This window comes from Hyperolius riggenbachi, chromosome 8 (genome assembly GCF_040937935.1).
Source record: "Hyperolius riggenbachi isolate aHypRig1 chromosome 8, aHypRig1.pri, whole genome shotgun sequence".
Classification (NCBI taxonomy): Eukaryota; Metazoa; Chordata; class Amphibia; order Anura; family Hyperoliidae; genus Hyperolius; species Hyperolius riggenbachi.
The window spans coordinates 285,616,147-285,636,903 of NC_090653.1; the positions used below are offsets into that span (position 1 = coordinate 285,616,147).

The 20,757-nt window shown below is 48.1% G+C and overlaps 2 protein-coding genes across 4 annotated transcripts in view; one reads left to right on the forward strand and one right to left on the reverse strand.

Annotated features, from left to right (window-relative positions):
* The window catches only part of PSMD5 (proteasome 26S subunit, non-ATPase 5), a 28,939-nt gene extending 28,084 nt beyond the window's left edge, over positions 1-855 (reverse strand). The window contains exon 1 of the mRNA XM_068249085.1: positions 545-855. Coding sequence (XP_068105186.1) covers positions 545-840 — 296 coding nt within the window. The 5' untranslated portion in view covers positions 841-855. The remainder of the gene's footprint in view (positions 1-544) is intronic.
* Positions 768-20,757, forward strand: part of LOC137527955 (protein CutA homolog) — a 40,708-nt gene continuing 20,718 nt past the window's right edge. For 2 of the 3 annotated variants that reach the window (XM_068249089.1, XM_068249090.1), the window contains exon 1: positions 19,011-19,253. In XM_068249089.1, the coding sequence (XP_068105190.1) occupies positions 19,173-19,253 (81 nt within the window). In that variant the 5' untranslated portion in view covers positions 19,011-19,172. Of the gene's footprint in view, positions 869-19,010; positions 19,254-20,757 lie in introns of those variants that run through there. The other variant, XM_068249091.1, reaches the window with a different exon arrangement.

A 20,757-nucleotide genomic window follows, 5' to 3' on the forward strand; every position in this document is an offset into this window, starting at 1 on the left:
CCTCTGCTGGTTGCTGACACAGGAGCAGGCTATGCATGCAGCAGGAGCACCCTCTGCTGACACAGGAGCAGTGTATGCACGCAGCAGGAGCGCCCTCTGCTGGTTGCTGACACAGGAGCAGGCTATGCATGCAGCAGGAGCACCCTCTGCTGACACAGGAGCAGGCTATGCATGCAGCAGGAGCGCCCTCTGCTGACACAGGAGCAGGCTATGCATGCAGCAGGAGCACCCTCTGCTGACACAGGAGCAGGCTATGCATGCAGCAGGGAGGTCCCTCTGCTGGTTGCTGACACAGGAGCAGGCTATGCATGCAGCAGGAGCGCCCTCTGCTGGTTGCTGACACAGGAGCAGGCTATGCATGCAGCAGGAGCGCCCTCTGCTGGTTGCTGACACAGGAGCAGGCTATGCATGCAGCAGGAGCGCCCTCTGGTGACACAGGAGCAGGCTATGCATGCAGCAGGAGCGCCCTCTGCTGGTTGCTGACACAGGAGTAGGCTATGCATGCAGCAGGAGCGCCCTCTGCTGGCCGCAGTGCACCACACACCTCTCTCGGGTCTCCACCAGGCGGAAGACGGGCCGGAGGCTCCATGCGGGCCGACGCTCGCTCAGGCCGGTCAGCGGAAGGGCGAGCACGGCAGTCTTCAGGCTCCGCAGCGCCTCTATGGGATCCTCCTGACCGGAGAGCTCTGCCACCAGCTGCTGTATGGGGGCCGCCATCTTCCTCCACCCGGACACGTGTCCCTTACGCTGCACGCACGTCACGTGACGCGCCCCGCCCACCTGATAGGACTTCCCGGCATCCTCTGCGCGCCGCCTCATCAGCTCAGCTGAGCGTAACATGTCGCCACAGACAGCAGTGCTCATAGTGGTGAGAGCTGTACTGATAATAGATACTGATTATATGTGGCGCTGCTCACAGGAAACATACTGATAATAAGCATAATGGGAATAATAATGAGAAACAACAATCAGCTCACAACTGCCCCTTTTTGGCAATTAAATCCCTTTTTCTTCCTCACGAGTCCCTCTTTCAGGACAGATCTGCGTAAATATATGTATTTTTCTAATGAAAAAAAAATGTTTTATTGATAACATTTCCCCCCCTTTCCTTTAAATTGAAATTCTTTTATATCTCAAAAAGTTGGGCGGTATGAATAAAATTCGTAATCAGCGTTCTCCCCAGAGATTTTTTTTCCAGCTGGGTAGCCTGAAAAGCAACTGGGTGGGGTGCAAAGGGGGGTAATCCAGGGCCAATGCATGGGCTGCAGTAGAGAGGGTCAGTATACAAGTGTGTGTGGGCTGCAGTAGAGAGGGTCAGTATACAAGTGTGCGTGGGCTGCAGTAGAGAGGGTCAGTATACAAGTGTGTGTGGGCTGCGGTAGACAGGGTCAGTATACAAGTGTGTGTGGGCTGCAGTAGAGAGGGTCAGTGTACAAGTGTGTGTGGGCTGCAGTAGAGAGGGTCAGTGTGCAAGTGTGTGTGGGCTGTGGTAGAGAGGGTCAGTATACAAGTGTGTGTGGGCTGCGGTACAGAGGGTCAGTATACAAGTGTGTGTGGGCTGTGGTAGAGAGGGTCAGTATACAAGTGTTTCTGGGCTGCAGTAGAGAGGGTCAGTATACAAGTGTGTGTGGGCTGGAGTAGAGAGGGTCAGTATACAAGTGTGTCTGGGCTGCAGTAGTTAGGGTCAGTATACAAGTGTGTCTGGGCTGTGGTAGAGAGGGTCAGTATACAAGTGTGTGTGGGCTGTGGTAGAGAGGGTCAGTATACAAGTGTGTGTGGGCTGTGGTAGAGAGGGTCAGTATACAAGTGTGTGTGGGCTGCGGTACAGAGGGTCAGTATACAAGAGTGTGTGGGCTGTGGTAGAGAGGGTCAGTATACAAGTGTGTGTGGGCTGCTGTAGAGAGGGTCAGTATACAAGTGTGTGTGGGCTGTAGTAGAGAGGGTCAGTATACAAGTGTGTGTGGGCTGCGGTACAGAGGGTCAGAATACAAGTGTGCGTGGGCTGCGGTAGAGAGGGTCAGTATACAAGTGTGTGTGGGCTGCGGTAGTTAGGGTCAGTATATAAGTGTGTGTGGGCTGCGGTAGAGAGGGTCACTATACAAGTGTGTGTGGGCTGCTGTAGAGAGGGTCAGTATACAAGTGTGTGTGGGCTGCGGTAGACAGGGTCAGTATACAAGTGTGTGTGGGCTGGAGTAGAGAGGATCAGTATACAAGTGTGTGTGGGCTGTGGTAGAGAGGGTCAGTATACAAGTGTGTGTGGGCTGTGGTAGAGAGGGTCAGTATACAAGTGTGTGTGGGCTGTGGTAGAGAGGGTCAGTATACAAGTGTGTGTGGGCTGTGGTAGAGAGGGTCAGTATACAAGTGTGTGTGGGCTGCGGTACAGAGGGTCAGAATACAAGTGTGCGTGGGCTGCGGTAAAGAGGGTCAGTATACAAGTGTGTGTGGGCTGCGGTAGTTAGGGTCAGTATACAAGTGTGTGTGGGCTGTGGTAGAGAGGGTCAGTATACAAGTGTGTGTGGGCTGCTGTAGAGAGGGTCAGTATACAAGTGTGTGTGGGCTGTGGTAGAGAGGGTCAGTATACAAGTGTGTGTGGGCTGTGGTAGAGAGGGTCAGTATACAAGTGTGTGTGGGCTGTGGTAGAGAGGGTCAGTATACAAGTGTGTGTGGGCTGTGGTAGAGAGGGTCAGTATACAAGTGTGTGTGGGCTGTAGTAGAGAGGGTCAGTATACAAGTGTGTGTGGGCTGTAGTAGAGAGGGTCAGTATACAAGTGTGCGTGGGCTGCGGTAGAGAGGGTCAGTATACAAGTGTGTGTGGGCTGCTGTAGAGAGGGTCAGTATACAAGTGTGTGTGGGCTGTGGTAGAGAGGGTCAGTATACAAGTGTGTGTGGGCTGTGGTAGAGAGGGTCAGTATACAAGTGTGTGTGGGCTGTGGTAGAGAGGGTCAGTATACAAGTGTGTGTGGGCTGTGGTAGAGAGGGTCAGTATACAAGTGTGTGTGGGCTGTGGTAGAGAGGGTCAGTATACAAGTGTGTGTGGGCTGCAGTACAGAGGGTCAGTATACAAGTGTGTGTGGGCTGTAGTAGAGAGGGTCAGTATACAAGTGTGTGTGGGCTGCGGTACAGAGGGTCAGTATACAAGTGTGTGTGGGCTGTGGTAGAGAGGGTCAGTATACAAGTGTGTCTGGGCTGCGGTAGAGAGGGTCAGTATACAAGTGTGTGTGGGCTGTGGTAGAGAGGGTCAGTATACAAGTGTGTGTGGGCTGTGGTAGAGAGGGTCAGTATACAAGTGTGTGTGGGCTGTGGTAGAGAGGGTCAGTATACAAGTGTGTGTGGGCTGTAGTAGAGAGGGTCAGTATACAAGTGTGTGTGGGCTGTGGTAGAGAGGGTCAGTATACAAGTGTGTCTGGGCTGCGGTAGAGAGGGTCAGTATACAAGTGTGTGTGGGCTGTGGTAGACAGGGTCAGTATACAAGTGTGTGTGGGCTGTGGTAGACAGGGTCAGTATACAAGTGTGTGTGGGCTGTGGTAGAGAGGGTCAGTATACAAGTGTGTGTGGGCTGCGGTACAGAGGGATAGTATACAAGTGTGTGTGGGCTGTGGTAGAGAGGGTCAGTATACAAGTGTGTGTGGGCTGTGGTAGAGAGGGTCAGTATACAAGTGTGTGTGGGCTGCTGTAGAGAGGGTCAGTATACAAGTGTGTGTGGGCTGTAGTAGAGAGGGTCAGTATACAAGTGTGTGTGGGCTGCGGTACAGAGGGTCAGAATACAAGTGTGCGTGGGCTGCGGTAGAGAGGGTCAGTATACAAGTGTGTGTGGGCTGCGGTAGTTAGGGTCAGTATATAAGTGTGTGTGGGCTGCGGTAGAGAGGGTCACTATACAAGTGTGTGTGGGCTGCTGTAGAGAGGGTCAGTATACAAGTGTGTGTGGGCTGCGGTAGACAGGGTCAGTATACAAGTGTGTGTGGGCTGGAGTAGAGAGGATCAGTATACAAGTGTGTGTGGGCTGTGGTAGAGAGGGTCAGTATACAAGTGTGTGTGGGCTGTGGTAGAGAGGGTCAGTATACAAGTGTGTGTGGGCTGTGGTAGAGAGGGTCAGTATACAAGTGTGTGTGGGCTGTGGTAGAGAGGGTCAGTATACAAGTGTGTGTGGGCTGCGGTACAGAGGGTCAGAATACAAGTGTGCGTGGGCTGCGGTAAAGAGGGTCAGTATACAAGTGTGTGTGGGCTGCGGTAGTTAGGGTCAGTATACAAGTGTGTGTGGGCTGTGGTAGAGAGGGTCAGTATACAAGTGTGTGTGGGCTGCTGTAGAGAGGGTCAGTATACAAGTGTGTGTGGGCTGTGGTAGAGAGGGTCAGTATACAAGTGTGTGTGGGCTGTGGTAGAGAGGGTCAGTATACAAGTGTGTGTGGGCTGTGGTAGAGAGGGTCAGTATACAAGTGTGTGTGGGCTGTGGTAGAGAGGGTCAGTATACAAGTGTGTGTGGGCTGTAGTAGAGAGGGTCAGTATACAAGTGTGTGTGGGCTGTGGTAGAGAGGGTCAGTATACAAGTGTGCGTGGGCTGCGGTAGAGAGGGTCAGTATACATGTGTGTGGGCTGCGGTAGAGAGGGTCAGTATACAAGTGTGTGTGGGCTGCGGTAGAGAGGGTCAGTATACAAGTGTGTGTGGGCTGTGGTAGAGAGGGTCAGTATACAAGTGTGTGTGGGCTGCTGTAGAGAGGGTCAGTATACAAGTGTGTGTGGGCTGTGGTAGAGAGGGTCAGTATACAAGTGTGTGTGGGCTGTGGTAGAGAGGGTCAGTATACAAGTGTGTGTGGGCTGTGGTAGAGAGGGTCAGTATACAAGTGTGTGTGGGCTGTGGTAGAGAGGGTCAGTATACAAGTGTGTGTGGGCTGTGGTAGAGAGGGTAAGTATACAAGTGTGTGTGGGCTGCAGTACAGAGGGTCAGTATACAAGTGTGTGTGGGCTGTAGTAGAGAGGGTCAGTATACAAGTGTGTGTGGGCTGCGGTACAGAGGGTCAGTATACAAGTGTGTGTGGGCTGTGGTAGAGAGGGTCAGTATACAAGTGTGTCTGGGCTGCGGTAGAGAGGGTCAGTATACAAGTGTGTGTGGGCTGTGGTAGAGAGGGTCAGTATACAAGTGTGTGTGGGCTGTGGTAGAGAGGGTCAGTATACAAGTGTGTGTGGGCTGTGGTAGAGAGGGTCAGTATACAAGTGTGTGTGGGCTGTAGTAGAGAGGGTCAGTATACAAGTGTGTGTGGGCTGTGGTAGAGAGGGTCAGTATACAAGTGTGTCTGGGCTGCGGTAGAGAGGGTCAGTATACAAGTGTGTGTGGGCTGTGGTAGACAGGGTCAGTATACAAGTGTGTGTGGGCTGTGGTAGACAGGGTCAGTATACAAGTGTGTGTGGGCTGTGGTAGAGAGGGTCAGTATACAAGTGTGTGTGGGCTGTAGTAGAGAGGGTCAGTATACAAGTGTGTGTGGGCTGCGGTAGAGAGGGTCAGTATACAAGTGTGTGTGGGCTGCGGTAGAGAGGGTCAGTATACAAGTGTGTGTGGGCTGCAGTAGAGAGGGTCAGTATACAAGTGTGTGGGCTGCAGTAGAGAGGGTTTCCCATTGCCCCCAATGCTGCAGCATTTTTTGTCCAGATCTGTTCCGCTGGACAGAGTGGTCTGGAAAATTAGGGCCTGCAGCAATTTTTAGACCCAGGGACAGAACATATCCGTACCAACGGACGCATGTGAATGGATCCATAGGCTAACATTGGATCCTTTCACATCCGTTCCGTTCGTACTTTGTACAGTATACGTTCCGATCCGATCTGCAAAAAAAAACGGTAATGTGAACCGTAAGCTGCATTTCCTAAATGGTGGTGTATGAACTATTTTTGTGTGTTTTTCTTCAGTAAAGAGTTCTAACTTGTTATACTGGATGCCTATCTGTATGTACAGAACACTGCTCCAACAATATCCTGCATGTGGATGGCCCTCGGCCCAGAGAAAGGCCCCGGGGGGCTGTGTTGGGCAGCAGTCGGCCACAGAGAGCTGTTTGTGGAGTGTCAGGATATGGAGAGCCTCTGTGTACAGTAATCTGCACAGGCTGCGCCAGGCCCGCACCAGGGTGAATGGTATCTTTATCTGCTGGTCACACAGTGTGGAGAGAGCAGCTCCGCCTCCCAAACACACGTTATCTGTCCGGGACACACACACAGCACCTCCGTCCAGGAGAAAACAGCCAATATCTCATGAATAGCACTTTATTCTCGCTGTCCCCATCGCCAGGGAGCGCGAGCCGCAGCAGCAGAGTCCGCCAGGAATTTATTCACTCACAGACTTTTCACAACTTTATCCTGTTCTTATGGGTTATCTTAAAATGGACCTAAACTCAGAACGTCCTCTGCAACAGCATAATAACCTTTTAAGAAAAACATTTCTTTGTTACAGCTGACACAAATCCCGCAGTGTGTCTACTTCCTGCTTTCATGTAAGCAGATATGTTGTCAACATCCTGTGCTTTCAAATAAGTTTATCTGCCGTGGCAGTCAGGTGACTCAGGAGAGATCCGATTACAACTTGTGATTAGTCACAGATGAGATGGAATTAGACAGGCTAAACTCTCTAAATACATACAGGGTGCAATTCTCTGTTTTCCTTCTGTCTTGTACAAGAGTTCAGGTCCACTTTAATACCTTCTTTTAACCCTTTACCTATCTAAAGGCACGTACACACTCATAATCAGCATTGCCAGATGGGGGGCGGGACATGATCTTTCTGGTGACCTTGCAGGGGCGAGATTGTACAGACATGAAGTGGCAACATGCTCTGCTCTATGTGAGGGAGGCAGAGCGTTGTTGGAGTGATGTCACGGGGTGGGTGTGGTAAGTGGGGAGAACAAAGTGATCCCCAGGATGGAAGGCTGATTGAGCAGTCGGGGGAGGGGGTGCTACAGTGCACCTTCCGGACTCTCGGCAGAGGCATTTGTTATAGTGTGTATGGGACTTAAAGAGAAACTCCGACCAAGAATTGAACTTTATCCCAATCAGTAGCTGATACCCCCTTTTAAATGAGAAATCTATTCCTTTTCACAAACAGACCATCAGGGGGCGCTGTATGACTGATATTGTGGTGAAACCCCTCCCACAAGAAACTCTGAGGACCGTGGTACTCCTGGCAGTTTCCTGTCTGTGAACCTTGCTGCATTGTGGGAAATAGCTGTTTACAGCTGTTTCCAACTGGCAAAAAAGCATGCAGCAGCTACATCACCTGCCAACAGTAAAAATGTCACCAAGTAATAAATGTCAGACTGTAAATCAGGGAGAGGAAAGATTTTACAATGGGCAAATACCGACTCAATCATTTATACATAATTATTGTAAAAATGAAGCACTTTTTCATTACATTATTTTCACTGGAGTTCCTCTTTAAGGCTTTTTTGTGTATACTCAAAATGAAGCAGAGTATTTTGCAAGGCTTGGCATTCCTTCCTGACTCCATTTCTGCGGGGATCCAATACAGGGCCGTTTCTTGGGCAGTGCGGGCGAGACGACCGCCCTGGGTGCAGACCAGCAAGTAGAAGAAGGGGGGCGCAGGCAGAAGGACATAACCGCTAGGGAGATGGTGCAGCCAAATGGAAGAAGAAAGAAGATTACCCGCAATCACCTTCCTTGACTCCTCCTGGGCTGCCTGCGTCAGACGTCACGTCATCATCACATCACCACCGCTTAATGACACCTGATGTCCTGTAGCGGTACTGCAGGCTGTCAGTGCGCGGCAACCATGGAGGAGTCGGCTTTCCGGGCTCTCCTCGCCTGTGTGTTTTCCTGGTCTCTGCTTCCTCCTGGATGAGCGGCTGGTCACTAATAAGTAGGCAGATCTACCAGTGACCTGTGGCTGTGTGACTGTCCCTAAAGATTAAGAGTCCGAGAGTCCATGTGGGGGGAAGGGTATCCACTCTTACACCCTCACCCTAGGCGCAATTTAGCCTAGAAACTGCCCTGATCCAGTATGTGGGGCAAAACATGACTATACTGCTGGCTTGTATGCTTCAGGTTTCACCAGTTTGCATACAGCACAGTCCCAGGTATCTGGCACCCAGTGGCGTAGCTAAGCGGCTGTGGGCCCCGATGCAAGTTTTACAATGGGGCCCCCCAAGCACTCTATACATACCAATTGATACGGCGCACCAAAACCTGGCAATGGCAACTACAGTGTCAGAGGTGCAAGAAGGGGATGGGGAGCAGTTTGCTAATGATTACCAATATTAAAAGTATCTGTAGAAGTGATTATTATAAGCACAGGACCAATAGAGAGCTAATACTGTAGTTGAGGGAGGGCCCTTCGGGGGCCCCTCTGGACCAAGGGCCCTGATGCGGTCGCTACCTCTGCACCCCCTATTGCTACACCCCTGCTGGCACGAGCGGGGATCGCCTGATGACAGACACATCTGCTTGCCCGTTGCTTGACCACCCGTCGAAAAAGCACAAACCTCCCCCCTAAATACTCACCGAGCCTCCAGCGACGTCTTGCACCTGCCTGGTGCTCTGGCTACCTCCGTGCACGGAACGGTGATTGAGCTCCTATACCGAGTATAGCAGCTCAGCCGCAATCACATTAGTGGAAATGAGTTTGATACGTGATCGCAGCGCAATTGCGATCGCGTTTCATAGTGGAAAAAATCTCTCAGTGGTGCTTACTGCTCAGAATAGCTGGTGTCTGTTTCAGCCAAGAGCCAGCAGTAAGGAGTGCAGGTCTATTCCTAGAGAGTAATGGACACTCTCTGCTGTACTCTGTACAGTGCTGCAGAAGATGTCAGTGCTATATAAATACATGATAATAATATGGTAGGACATCAGACTATGACTATGGTAGGATTAGAGTGTGAGCTCCTCTGAGGACAGCCAGTGACATGACTATGTACTCTGTAATGTGCTGCAGAAGATGTCAGTGCTATATAAATACATAATAATAATATGGCAAGACATTAGACTATGACTATAGTAGGATTAGAGTGTGAGCTCCTCTGAGGACAGTCAGTGACATGACTATGTACTCTGTAATGTGCTGCAGAAGATGTCAGTGCTATATAAATACATAATAATAATATGGGAGGACATTACACTATGACTATAGTAGGATTAGAGTGTGAGCTCCTCTGAGGACAGTCAGTGACATGACTATGTACTCTGTAATGTGCTGCAGGAGATGTCAGTGCTATATAAATACATAATAATAATATGGGAGGACATTAGACTATGACTATGGTAGGATTAGATTGTGAGCTCCTCTGAGGACAGTCAGTGACATGACTATGTACTTTGTAATGTGCTGCAGAAGATGTCAGTGCTATATAAATACATAATAATAATATGGTAGGACATTAGACTATGACTATGGCAGGATTAGAGTGTGAGCTCCTCTGAGGACAGCCAGTGACATGACTATGTACTCTGTAATGTGCTGCAGGAGATGTCACTGCTATATAAATACATAATAATATGGTAGGACATTAGACTATGACTATGGTAGGATTAGAGTGTGAGCTCCTCTGAGGACAGTCAGTGACATGACTATGTACTCTGTAAAGTGCTGCAGGAGATGTCAGTGCTATATAAATACATAATAATAATATGGGAGGACATTAGACTATGACTATGGTAGGATTAGATTGTGAGCTCCTCTGAGGACAGTCAGTGACATGACTATGTACTTTGTAATGTGCTGCAGAAGATGTCAGTGCTATATAAATACATAATAATAATATGGTAGGACATTAGACTATGACTATGGCAGGATTAGAGTGTGAGCTCCTCTGAGGACAGCCAGTGACATGACTATGTACTCTGTAATGTGCTGCAGAAGATGTCAGTGCTATATAAATACATAATAATAATATGGTAGGACATTAGACTATGACTATGGCAGGATTAGAGTGTGAGCTCCTCTGAGGACAGTCAGTAACATGACTATGTACTCTGTAATGTGCTGCAGAAGATGTCAGGGCTATATAAATACATAATAATAATATGGTAGGACATTAGACTATGACTATGGTAGGATTAGAGTGTGAGCTCCTGTGAGGATAGTCAGTGACATGGCTATGTGCTCTGTAATGTGCTGCAGGAGATGTCACTGCTATATAAATACATAATAATAATATGGTAGGACATTAGACTATGACTATGGTAGGATTAGATTGTGAGCTCCTCTGAGGACAGTCAGTGACATGACTATGTACTATGTAAAGTGCTGCAGAAGATGTCAGTGCTACATAAATACATAATAATAATATGGTAGGACATTCGACTATGACTATGGTAGGATTAGAGTGTGAGCTCCTGTGAGGATAGTCAGTGACATGGCTATGTGCTCTGTAATGTGCTGCAGGAGATGTCACTGCTATATAAATACATAATAATATGGTAGGACATTAGACTATGACTATGGTAGGATTAGAGTGTGAGCTCCTCTGAGGACAGTCAGTGACATGACTATGTACTCTGTAAAGTGCTGCAGGAGATGTCAGTGCTATATAAATACACAATAATAATATGGTAGGACATTAGACTATGACTATGATAGGGTTAGATTGTGAGCTTCTCTGAGGACAGTCAGTGACATGAGTATGTACTCTGTACAGTGCTGCAGAAGATGTCAGTGCTATATAAATACATAATAATAATATGGTAGGACATTACACTATGACTATGGTAGGATTGGATTGTGAGCTCCTCTGAGGACAGTTAGTGACATGACTATGTACTCTGTAAAGTGTTGCAGGAGATGTCAGTGCTATATAAATACATAATAATAATATTGGAGGAAATTAGACTATGACTATGGTAGGATTAGATTGTGAGCTCCTCTGAGGACAGTCAGTGACATGACTATGTACTCTGTAATGTGCTGCAGAAGATGTCAGTGCTATATAAATACATAATAATAATATGGTAGGACATTAGACTATGACTATGGCAGGATTAGAGTGTGAGCTCCTCTGAGGACAGTCAGTGACATGACTATGTACTCTGTAATGTGCTGCAGAAGATGTCAGGGCTATATAAATACATAATAATAATATGGTAGGACATTAGACTATGACTATGGTAGGATTAGATTGTGAGCTCCTCTGAGGACAGTCAGTGACATGACTATGTACTCTGTAAAGTGCTGCAGAAGATGTCAGTGCTACATAAATACATAATAATAATATGGTAGGACATTAGACTATGACTATGGTAGGATTAGAGTGTGAGCTCCTCTGAGGACAGTCAGTGACATGACTATGTACTCTGTAAAGTGCTGCAGGAGATGTCAGTGCTATATAAATACACAATAATAATATGGTAGGACATTAGACTATGACTATGATAGGGTTAGATTGTGAGCTTCTCTGAGGACAGTCAGTGACATGAGTATGTACTCTGTACAGTGCTGCAGAAGATGTCAGTGCTATATAAATACATAATAATAATATGGTAGGGCATTACACTATGACTATGGTAGGATTGGATTGTGAGCTCCTCTGAGGACAGTTAGTGACATGACTATGTACCCTTTAAAGTGCTGCATAGGACATCAGTGCTCGATAAATACATAATTAATAATAATAATAATATGGTAGGACATTAGACTATGACTATGATAGGGTTAGATTGTGAGCTCCTCTGAGGACAGTCAGTGACATGAGTATGTACTTTGTACAGTGCTGCAGAAGATGTCAGTGCTATATAAATACATAATAATAATATGGTAGGACATTAGACTATGACTATGATAGGATTAGAGTGTGAGCTCCTCTGAGGACAGTGACACGACTGTACTCTGTAAAGTGCTGCAGAAGATGTCAGTGCTATATAAATACATAATAATAATATGGTAAGACATTAGACTATGTTTATGGCAAGGACTAGATTGTGAGCTCTGAGGACAGTCAGTGACATGACTATGTACTCTGTAAAGTGCTGCAGGAGATGTCAGTGCTTCATTGCCTGTAGTTCATGCTGGCTAGGGACTACAACTCCCTCATTGTTCTCTTCCAGCTGAGCCTATGATTAATGATTAAGGATCTGGAGAGAGGTGGCATCAGGCCTAGACTCAGATTTCACTGAGCTGCTTGCTTAACCTGTTCAGAGACCATACGGGTTTTGCAGGTGGGACTACTGGGGCCAGCCTGGCTTGCAGATTCAGTGGTCGCTGGCCAGAGAGAAAGCACACAAGAGGAGGGTCTGTGTTTAGTTCTCACATCTAATCAGGGAAGTCTCAAAAATAGAAACCTCTCTGCACAGTAAGATATTGGAAGTGAACAGGACTTTCCCTAACTGCGGGGAGAGAGAGGCATAGAGGAAGAGAGAGAAGAGGAGAGAAAGAAAGCTGGAGGATGAGAGAGGGAGGGGATAGAGGGAAAGAGAGGGGGATAGTGGGAGACAGGGACAGAAAGAGAGTGACCAGGGGGGGGGGGGGTGTTGGGGTTTGACGGGGCGGTTGAGGAGAGGTGAGAAAGAGAGAGGAAGAGAAGTAAAGAGTATGATAGAGGAAGGGGGATAGAGGGAGAGCTACAGAGAGAGGGGGTAGTAGAAACGTGGGGGGAGTAGAGGAAGAAAGGGAAGATGTAGATAAGGTATGAAGAATGACATAAGGGAGAGCTGTGAAGAGGGTGTGCTGCATAGAGATGGCCCGAACGGTTCGCCGGCGGACGGACAGTTCCTGGCGAAATTTAGCTGTTTGACGCGTTCCACCCGCCCCCTATACAACATCATTGGGCTAAACTTTGACCCTCTACATCACAGTCAGCAGACACATGGCAGCCAATTAGGCTGCACTCACCCACGGACCCCCCCTGGCCCCCTCCTATAAAAACACAGCAGCGCCGGCCATGTTCTCAGTCTGCTGCTGCTGTAGTGAGAGGAAGGGTGACGCGCACGCACACACGCACACACCCCACACTTGCTGTGTTTTTGACACTGATTGTGTGCCTCTTTGTGATTACACATACTGTCTACCACTACTGAATATTTTTAGTACTACTGCATACCACAATATGGAAAAAATGACAAGCAGCGGCAGGCCACCCCGCAGGTCTTTCCGAGGTCGTGCTGGTGTGATTTTGTGCGGCCCTCCACCAATGCACAGAGTTCAGAGGGCACATACCCTCAACCCCCAAAATTCTGAGGACTTAGTTGACTGGTTAACACAGAACACCTCATCCTCCTCAGCTTCTGCACGGAACTGTGACCTATCTTCCTCCTCCTGCTCTGATTCTGGCACCCCACAACTTCTTACCACTCAGCCGGCAGCCACCACCACTACTACAAGTGATGATGTGGGTATGGATGTCACGCGGGAACCCGGAAGACGAGATGAACAGGGGGTCAGTTCAGAGGGGGAGACAGAGAGGAGGAGGAGACGAGTTGCTGTAAGCAGGAGGGGGAGCTCATCGCAGCAATGTCACAGCTCATGGCAATGTCCAGTGCCATGTATCGCCACCTAGGGTCAGCCAGCCAACACGCCCTTCAACGCCTGCTGCTGCCACCACCACAATGCCGTTATTCCAGAGCTCACCAGTGTGGCATTTTTTTGTGTCTTTGCCTCAGATTACAGCAATGCCACCTGTGATATCTGCCAACAAAAACTGAGTTATGGAAAGTGCAACACCCACCTAGGAACAACTGCCTTACGATGGCACTTCTCTCCCATCACAAACACCAGTGGGGTGAGCACATGAGGAAAAGCAGCACACAAACGCAAAGCCACCCTCCGTCTCCTCTTCCTCCTGGTCCAGCATCTTCAGCCACTTTATCCTCTGCTGCCCTTGCACCTTCACAGCCATCCTTCTCCACTCCACCTCTCACCTTGAGCAGTTCCTGCTCCTCTGCCCACAGCAGCAGCCAGGTGTCCGTTAAGGAAATATTTGAGTGGAAGAAACCAATGTCTGCCAGTCACCCCCTTGCCCGGTGTCTGACAGCTGGCTTGGCGGAACTGTTAGCTCGCCAGCTGTTACCATACCAGCTGGTGGATTCTGAGGCCTTCCGAAAATTTGCGGTGATTGGGACACCACAGTAGAAGATACCAGGCCGCAATCATTTTTCCAAAAAGGCAATACCCAAACTGTACACGATTTACTCTACCTGATCCATGTATACCCACGCAAGATTTTTAAAGCACTTCATACCTCCAATTTAGGAATGTTATGTGATTTCTGCCCTTTAGGCATTATAACCCTACTCTGTGTCAAATACGTAATTTTACGAGGGGCTTTTGGCATGTATCCCACTCCGCCATGCCCCCCTCCAGGTGTTAGATCCCTTGAAACAACCATTTCATCACTTTTGTGGCCAGAAATAGTCCTTGTATGTTTTAAAATTTGCCTGCCCATTGAAGTCTATGGCGGTTCGCCCGGTTCCTGTGAACTCAAACGTTTGCGGAAGTTCACGTTCGCGGTTCGCGAACCTAAAATCTGATGTTCGGGCCGTCTCTAGTGCTGGAGAGATGAGGAAAGGGGAGAGATGAGGAAGGTAGAGTTTAATAGGATGAAATACAGCAGGGAGAGATAAGGAGACAGATGTGAAGAAGGAAGAGAGACAGAGGAGAGTGATGCAGAGGGGAAGGGGGGGGGGGGGGGGGGTTATAAAGAGGGATTGAATAGTAAGAGATGGAGGAGAGAGACAAACTGTATATATCAGGAGACGGAGGGGAGAGATAAAGGAGGAGAGACAGAGGGTATATATTAGGAGGAGAGAGGCAGGGTGGAGAGATGGAGGAGAGAGGCAGAAGGGAGAGATGAAGGAGGAGAGAGAGACAAGGGCCCATATGCAATTAACTTTTTCTCCTGAGTTTTCTCCTAAGTGATATTTCTAAACCTGTCAATAGAATGCCTTTTAAGCCACCAAAAAGCAAGCAAATACTCAACATTATTTTTATAGTTGTTTTTCAATTACTTTTTGGTACTTTTGTAGATGAAAAGTACTGGAAAGTTTTTTTTAATTTAAGATGAAAAATAATCTCCTAGGAGAAAACTCTGGTGAAAATGTGTATTGCATTTGGCCCGGGGGGTATATATTATGAGAGAGGGGAGAGATGGAGGAGGAGAGAAGCAGAGGGGAGAGATAGAGGAGGAGAGAGGCAGAGGGGTATATATTAGGAGAAGGAGGAGAGAGGCAGAGGGGTATATATTAGGAGAAGGAGGAGAGAGGCAGAGGGGTATATATTAGGAGAAGGAGGAGAGAGGCAGAGGGGTATATATTAGGAGAAGGAGGAGAGAGGCAGAGGGGTATATATTAGGAGAAGGAGGAGAGAGGCAGAGGGGTATATATTAGGAGAAGGAGGAGAGAGGCAGAGGGGTATATATTAGGAGGAGGAGAGAGGCAGAGGGGTATATATTAGGAGAAGGAGGAGAGAGGCAGAGGGGTATATATTAGGAGAAGGAGGAGAGAGGCAGAGGGGTATATATTAGGAGAAGGAGGAGAGAGGCAGAGGGGTATATATTAGGAGAAGGAGGAGAGAGGCAGTGGGGTATATATTAGGAGAAGGAGGAGAGAGGCAGAGGGGTATATATTAGGAGAAGGAGGAGAGAGGCAGAGGGGTATATAGTAGGAGAAGGAGGAGAGAGGCAGAGGGGTATATATTAGGAGAAGGAGGAGAGAGGCAGAGGGGTATATAGTAGGAGAAGGAGGAGAGAGGCAGAGGGGAGAGATGGAGGAGAGAGGCAGAGGGGAGAGATGGAGGAGAGAGGCAGAGGGGTATATATTAGGAGGAGGAGAGAGGCAGAGGGGTATATATTAGGAGAAGGAGGAGAGAGGCAGAGGGGTATATATTAGGAGAAGGATGGGAGAGGCAGAGGGGTATATATTAGGAGAAGGATGGGAGAGGCAAAGGGGTATATATTATGAGAAGGAGGAGAGAGGCAGAGGGGTATATATTAGGAGAAGGAGGAGAGAGGCAGAGGGGTATATATTAGGAGGAGGAGAGAGGCAGAGGGGTATATATTAGGAGAAGGAGGAGAGAGGCAGAGGGGTATATATTAGGAGAAGGAGGAGAGAGGCAGAGAGGTATATATTAGGAGAAGGAGGAGAGAGGCAGAGAGGTATATATTATGAGAAGGAGTAGAGAGGCATAGGGGTATATATTAGGAGGAGAGAGGCAGAGGGGTATATATTAGAAGGAGGAGGAGAGAGGCAGAGGGGTATATATTAGGAGAAGGAGGAGAGAGGCAGAGGGTATATATTTATAAGGAGGAGAGAGGCAGAGGGGTATATATTAGGAGGAGGAGGAGAGAGGCAGAGGGGTATATATTAGGAGGAGGAGAGAGGCAGAGGGGTATATATTAGAAGGAGGAGGAGAGAGGCAGATGGGTATATATTAGGAGAAGGAGGAGAGAGGCAGAGGGGTATATATTAGGAGAAGGAGGAGAGAGGCAGAGGGGTATATATTAGGAGAAGGAGGAGAGAGGCAGAGGGGTATATATTAGGAGGAGGAGGAGAGAGGCAGAGGGGTATATATTTATAAGGAGGAGAGAGGCAGAGGGGTATATATTAGGAGAAGGAGGAGAGAGGCAGAGGGGTATATATTATGAGAAGGAGGAGAGAGGCAGAGGGGTATATATTAGGAGAAGGAGGAGAGAGGCAGATGGTATATATTTATAAGGAGGAGAGAGGCAGAGGGGTATATATTAGGAGGAGGAGGAGAGAGGCAGAGGGGTATATATTAGGAGGAGGAGAGAGGCAGAGGGGTATATATTAGAAGGAGGAGGAGAGAGGCAGAGGGGTTTATATTAGGAGAAGGAGGAGAGAGGCAGAGGGGTATATATTAGGAGAAGGAGGAGAGAGGCAGAGGGGTATATATTATGAGAAGGAGGAGAGAGGCAGAGGGGTATATATTAGGAGGAGGAGGAGAGAGGCAGAGGGGTATATATTATGAGAAGGAGGAGAGAGGCAGAGGGGTAAATATTAGGAGAAGGAGGAGAGAGGCAGAGGGGTATATATTATGAGAAGGAGGAGAGAGGCAGAGGGGTATATATTAGGAGAAGGAGGAGAGAGGCAGAGGGGTATTGTGATGAAACGCGGAAAAGCCGCTGTCTCTCAAGGTGAGGCGGCTGTTTCCGCGTCCAGCATGGCATCACAACGCGGAAAAAACGCCGCATGCCGCATAGGCAGAGCGGCAGAATCTGCATTGGTAACGGCGGAATCCGCATTGGTAACGGCAGAATCCGCATTGGAGGCGGCTCCCGCACTCGGTTCATTAGATACATTGCAAGACAGTACTGGTGTGGCTGGGACTGATAGTCCACCAAGATTCAGAGTGACACGCGCGCGCGCACAGAGGCAGAGCTTAAATAACAGTCAGAAGGGAGTCAGCTGACCAGGCGGGTCAGCTGACATTTTCCACTATTCTCATTGGTCCAGCAATTAGGGAGGTCCTGGAGAGGTCCTTGTGTATATATACTGCTGGCTGTTCAGTTGCTGGTTGTCTGGCGTTGCGAACACATACGTGGGAGCACTCAGACCCGTAGTCAGATCCTTAAGTGTGCCGGGACCAGCTGGAGCTGTAATCCTACACTTAGCTAGATTCTGTTGATAGTTTAAAGTACTAGTTTGATTGTGATTATCTGTTATGACCCTTTGCCTGCCTGACCATCCTCCTGTATTCTGATCTTGTACCTTGCCTTCTGATACTCTGTTGCCGAACCTCGTCTCATCCTTAGCCTCTGCTTCTGCCTCTTGATCTTGTACCTCGATAATTCTGATACCCTGTTGCCGATCTCTGCCTGTACCTAGACTCCGCCTCTGCCTTCTGAATCTGTACTTTATCTGTCCGTGTGTTACGACCTGGCTTGTCCGACCTCGAGAACCGACCTCACTATTGTAGGCGGTTCCCCATCCTGTTAGTGACACTTCCCCCTGAGTGTCACTCTCAGACTAACCTTCCTACTCGCAGCCTGACTCCTCCCGCCTTGGAGAGTTCAGGTCTTCGGAAGGAAGCCGTGCAGTACTCCTCACTGCACTGAGGCCAGTCCTCTAAGTGTTACTGTTACACCAAACACTACACTCTACTCAGGTGAACAGAGGTTAGCTGGTATATCGGATTATCGGTGATACTGCAGATCACTTATAATCTGGTATACATCTGTATTCCCAGTGATACTGCAGATCACCGGTAATCAGATCCTCTCTGTGCTTCACCGTTCGTTACAGTTATATATTAGGAGAAGGAGGAGAGAGGCAGAGGGTATATATTAGGACAGGAGGAGAGAGGCAGAGGGGTATATATTATGAGAAGGAGGAGAGAGGCAGAGGGGTATAAATTAGGAGAAGGAGGAGAGAGGCAGAGCCAGAGGGGTATATATTAGGAGAAGGAGGAGAGAGGCAGAGGGGTATATATTATGAGAAGGAGGAGAGAGGCAGAGGGGTATATATTATGAGAAGGAGGAGAGAGGCAGAGGGTATATATTAGGAGAAGGAGGAGAGAGGCAGAGGGGTATATATTAGGAGAAGGAGGAGAGAGGCAGAGGGGTATATATTATGAGAAGGAGGAGAGAGGCAGAGGGGTATATATTAGGAGAAGGAGGAGAGAGGCAGAGGGGTATATATTATGAGAAGGAGGAGAGAGGCAGAGGGGTATATATTATGAGAAGGAGGAGAGAGGCAGAGGGTATATATTAGGAGAAGGAGGAGAGAGGCAGAGGGGTATATATTAGGAGAAGGAGGAGAGAGGCAGAGGGGTATATATTATGAGAAGGAGGAGAGAGGCAGAGGGGTATATATTAGGAGAAGGAGGAGAGAGGCAGAGGGGTATATATTATGAGAAGGAGGAGAGAGGCAGAGGGGTATATATTATGAGAAGGAGGAGAGAGGCAGAGGGGTATATATTAGAAGGAGGAGAGAGGCAGAGGGGTGTATATTAGGAGAAGGAGGAGAGAGGCAGAGGGGTATATATTAGAAGGAGGAGGAGAGAGGCAGAGGGGTGTATATTAGGAGAAGGAGGAGAGAGGCAGAGGGGTATATAATAGAAGGAGGGGAGAGATGAAGAGAAGGAGGAGAGAGATAGAGGCAGCTGACAGAGGGAAGGACTTGCACACGCTTGTTGGGCACAGAGCATGTAGAGCAGCGTGTTGCAGGCAGCCAGCTCTCTCCCCCTCCCTCTCCCTCCAGCGTGATGAGGGGACTGGTGGCACCAGGCAGGCAGGAGGATGATGTTAGGGTGCTGCTCCCAGAGGTGCCAATCTCTCCCTCAGAACTGGCATCGCCCTGGCTGGATGACCGTCCTGCTGGTAAGTGCTGCTCTCCTCGCTGTGTGGATGAGAAGGCTGCTGTGCTGTGATTGTGGCTGTAGAGAGAAGCGGAAGAAGTGACAGTAAAGTGACTCCAGAAGAGAGGGCAGATGCCAGGATCCTCTCACACTCGTCACCTTCCTGTCAGGTGCCATGCCAGCACTCTCTGCCTGGGAGATAGAGCCTTGCTGAGGGTGATGAGCGGAGTCACTGCTGACAGGTGGTGGAAGGGGGAGAGATCTGATACCCCAGCACTATCCTCTTCCCAATAACCCTTCCTGCACCAGCCAAGCCTGCCCATAGGGGGTTAATCTCCTCCAGGCACTGGGCATTACCCCCCTCTGGCAGCCAGTATTACCTGCTGGGATGTGGCATTCCCAGCATATTTCCGTGTGATAATCCCCAGGTCACATGTTGTCGGCTCCGGAGTACAGCCAAAGCCACTGGCCAGCCCATCCAGACTAATACGTTACATGATTTTCCACCGAGCGACTAATAATCAATCTACTTTATTGGGCGATCAACAACAGTGTGATCGATCGACTAATGGCTAGGGATAAACTACCGATTTCGCGGAATTACGATTTCCAAGTTGCCGCTCGTAAATAGTCTTTCTGTGGCAGAAATCCGTATGCGGAAATCAACACAACTTTTTTTTTTTAAGTGGGATAAAACTCTGACATAGCATTCAATAAAAATGTGTTTTAGTACTTTTAATTACCCATACAGGTATCATATTAGCTTTTGTGCTCAAGTAATATTGTCTGTCTACAAATTCCCAAAAGATAATGCTATTATCTCTTGGGATGTGGCCAGAGCTTTCCACTGAAGAAAAAAGTGCTGTGTTTAACTGTTTGGGTGCTGTTCTGCTACAATTTTTGCGGTAGTAGATTTTATGCTGTAAATAATCTTTTAGAACACATAGGAAATGCTGAGTATCATACCACTGTAACCATTTAAGTCTATCTGGAAGGATATATCCGTCCGGATAGACTGTGCTGCTGCCGCTGCATGAGGCACGCAATCGCACACGCTCCCACTGCCTGCCGTTAGTTCCCCGATCATTGAATGGGAATATAATTCCCATTCACCGATCTAAGTTCCCCGCAGAAAAACCGACGCTCTCTAATCAGAGACCGTGGTATTTCTGCCCCCAAAAAAGTTTCCTGTGCTCTTTATTGTTCCTGGAAGCGTGATCGTACGCTTCCAGGACTTTTTAAACTGTAAAATGCACCCATATACATTTTTTAATAAAGAAATACATTATTTTACATATAAAATTATCTGTTTCCCTCCCACACCAAAAATTACCCAAATACATTTTTTAATAAAAAAAAATATGCATGTCAAGAGAGTATCTTATTATATATTTTTTTAAATTATGCTTGTAAATAGTGATGGACGCAAATTGAAAAAATGCACCTTTATTCCTAAATAAAATATCTGCACCATACATTGTGATAGGGACATAATTTAAACGGTGTAATAACCGGGACAAATGGGC